The sequence below is a fragment of the Coenobita brevimanus genome, chromosome 63, assembly GCF_032717465.1.
Source record: "Coenobita brevimanus isolate Jiangsu-jjx chromosome 63, ASM3271746v2, whole genome shotgun sequence".
Lineage (NCBI taxonomy): Eukaryota > Metazoa > Arthropoda > Malacostraca > Decapoda > Coenobitidae > Coenobita > Coenobita brevimanus.
This window is the reverse complement of record NC_137016.1, coordinates 40,408,707-40,411,807: the sequence shown is the minus strand read 5'-3', so window position 1 is coordinate 40,411,807 and position 3,101 is coordinate 40,408,707. Positions and strand designations below refer to the sequence as shown.

General features: G+C 40.7%; 1 protein-coding gene across 1 annotated transcript; it reads right to left on the bottom strand.

The window, feature by feature from the left end:
* Window positions 1-681: 681 nt before the first annotated feature.
* LOC145404442 (uncharacterized) lies at window positions 682-2,340 on the bottom strand. Its single transcript, XM_080275960.1, has 2 exons — window positions 1,648-2,340; window positions 682-1,569 (listed from the first exon to the last, which is right to left on the bottom strand). Exons 1-2 carry the CDS (start codon window positions 2,338-2,340, stop codon window positions 682-684), a joined length of 1,581 nt encoding a protein of 526 aa, XP_080132086.1.
* Window positions 2,341-3,101: the final 761 nt, after the last annotated feature.

The following is a 3,101-nucleotide window of genomic DNA, read 5'->3' as shown; positions in this document are numbered from 1 at the left end:
ACTTCTCACTATCTGCACCCAGTTATTATCCCTCATCTTCTCCACATGCCCAAACCATCTCAATCACCTCTCCTCATCACAGCACCAATACACTCCAGTCCCATCCTACCTCTCATTATTAAATATATATCTAGGTATGTAACTGCTAAAGAAAGCATTTTATCAGTGCTTCATTGATTCTCATTGCCTCCAAATGTGCAACTCTAAGAACTGAGGTGGTGATGGGATGTCTCTTTGAGGTGACACCTCCTCCAAGGGGATCTCCTAGGAGCCAAACTATCCAAACTATCCCTTCCCAGTGGAGTGTGGTGCCCCAGCACTGTTGCTGTCACAGGGCGCCTCATCCACTGGCAATGCACCAGCCAGGGAGCCATGGTGGAGGCAATTGGTTTTCCATCTCAGTGACACAGTGGGCAACTCAACAACAACAATGGTGTGAATCCTGATTTGCGATGTTCATTATGTAGCAATGGTACTGGGTTCTACTAAGACAGTACTTTTGAAATTCTGACTGTCAAGGAGCATGCTTTACTGTTGTACATAATAATGAAGAACCAATACAAGTGTTACAAATTCAAGATTTTTGTGAACAGAAAAACTGACAAACTTCCTCCAAAGATGCATAATACTGTATACAATCTAGTGATTAATTACAAATTAAGATGACATTCCATGTTGAAATTATTCCATCATATCTTCTTCCACTGGTTCTATTTCTACCAAGATACACAGATCTTCCTCTTCCTGCACATCACTAAATAAATCATGTTCATGAATTTCAATTTTTACATCATGATTGTCTTTCTTATGCTGGAAAAGATCACTACTCTTGTTGAACATTACACCACAGTCAGCACACTTCAGGTATGGATTACACTCTGCATGTATATTTGCATGCACATTTAATGAACCCTTTTGTGTGAAGCTCTTCCCACATTCGTCACACTTGTATCTCCTCTCTCCAGTGTGTACTACCATGTGTACATCCAGGTAACTCTTTCGGGCAAATTCCTTAGAGCACTCAGAACACTTGTACTGCTTGATGGAACTGTGTATAACCTTCTGGTGGGTGCTTAGTGTGCTCTTGTACGAAAACAACTTCCCACACTTATCACACTCATAACTCTTGTGACCCTTTTTGGCCATGGTAAAGACATCACTGCCATCGGGCAAAATGCCTTCAGCCATGTCATCGTCTACCGCCTTAATGAAATGGTCAGGGGTTACGTTATGCAATTCCATGTGTTCACTCAGATCTATCAGTGACTTGTATGAGCTACCACATTGGCCACAGCAAAAACTTGGCCCATCATTATCAGTATCTAGGAAAGCAGGTTCAGCCTCACAGTTCTTACTGGTGTCATTAATTAGCATATCTGGTCTTGTGTTAACCTTAATTATATCTGGCCTGGAATGAACCTTAATTTTCATATTATTACTAATTTCATTCTTCCCTTCTTTAATTTCATGCTGGTTAATAATGTGAGCTTTGAGAGTGTTCTTATGCTTAAACCGTCGGCCACACTCCCGGCACTCAAACCTCTGTCCATTGTGTACGTGCATGTGAACCTTTAATGCACCCTTCTGTGTAAACCGTTTCTTGCACACCGAACACTCAAATCTTTTTATGCCAAGGTGTGTATCAACATGGCACTTTAGACCACCTCGCTGTGAAAACTTCCTTCCACAATACGGACACTCATATTTCTTAATTCCCGTGTGTGTAACTGTGTGTGCATCCAAAGTACTCTTATGTGTAAACTGTTTTCCACAGTCATTGCACCTGTGCTTTTTCTCCCCCGTGTGTAACAGCATATGCGTATTCAGATGTGATTTTTGAGTAAAAAGTTTCCCACAGATATCACACTGGAATTTCCTCTCCCCATGCATCCTCATGTGTAATGCTAAGCGAGTCGGGTGAGTTAGCCTTTTGCCGCACACAGAGCACTCGTACTCGTCTGGCAAGTGTGAATGCCTATGGCGACGGAGACAGCTACTCTGCCTAAAGCTCTGACCGCAATATTCACAAATATACTTCCTGTCCCCACTGTGAATGTCCATGTGACTGGCAAGGTTACTCTTCTGTGCAAAAACCTTCCCACAAATGTGACATGTGTTCTTGCCAAAGTGACTGCTCACGTGAGAAACTAAACTTTTTTTACTCTTGAAGAATTTGGAACATATTTCACAGAAGTACCTCTGTATGATCTTTTCAGCCTTCTTTTTTTTTACCATTATTGTAGGTTTAGGTAAAGCAGGAACTGCTTTCTTCTTGGGCTTCTTGACAGTGCTCTCCAACAGCGCCATCATCTGGGCAAATTCGTCCAGTTCCTCAGCCATTTTCCAGTATCTTGATATTTTATTGCTCTGAAATTAGAAGTGTTTTTACTAAGCAGTGTAACCTGATGTGAAGAAACAGTTTCTATAACTGCGTCAAATAATTATTAATACAAACTACTATATCTACCTTTATACTGGAAGAACAAATCAAAGATCTCAACAAACAAAAACTTTATTTATGTGATGTAATACAGTGCACTGTAATGTACTATGACACTTAAGTACAAGACAGTAAGATACCTAACATAGGTGCAACAACCTTACAGAAACTCTTTCACCACATGTGAATTAACTACAGCTCCTCAGTGTGGCAATATGAAGGAACTGCATTAAAGTACAGTACAATACTGTGCTTCTGTTGTTTCAACACCGCAATTCAGTACAGCACTGCACTCAGGCACAGTAAATGGATTAGTCAGGTTATGAAGGAGTACAACAGAAACAAGCTATCATACCTATGAAATGCCGGCAAAAAGGCCGTAAAGACAGATGGACTGAGGTACAGCCTATCTGGTGTGAAGGGTAATAGATGAGAGCAAAAAGAGATATACTGCGAAGTGGTTCTGAAGGGGTGTTTACATAACTTTATCAAATGACAATATCTGCACAGATTTATTTTTAACTAGAATGGAACTCAACAGAGTGCATACTTCCGCCAATGCCCTATCTCGCAATGTCTAAGAAAGTAAAAAAAAAAATCCTGAATCCACACCTTTCTCCGAATCTGCACCAAAATTTAACGGAGTGTATTCTGGGCCAAG

Excerpts from the sequence above, each read along its gene's own strand:
- LOC145404442 (XM_080275960.1), bottom strand. The coding sequence starts at position 2,340 with ATGGCTGAGGAACTGGACGAATTTGCCCAGATGATGGCGCTGTTGGAG. Across the intron at positions 1,570-1,647 it reads GAGGTGGTCTAAAGTGCCAT|GTTCACATGCACGTACACAA; the intron begins GTTGATACACAC and ends GGTGCATTAAAG.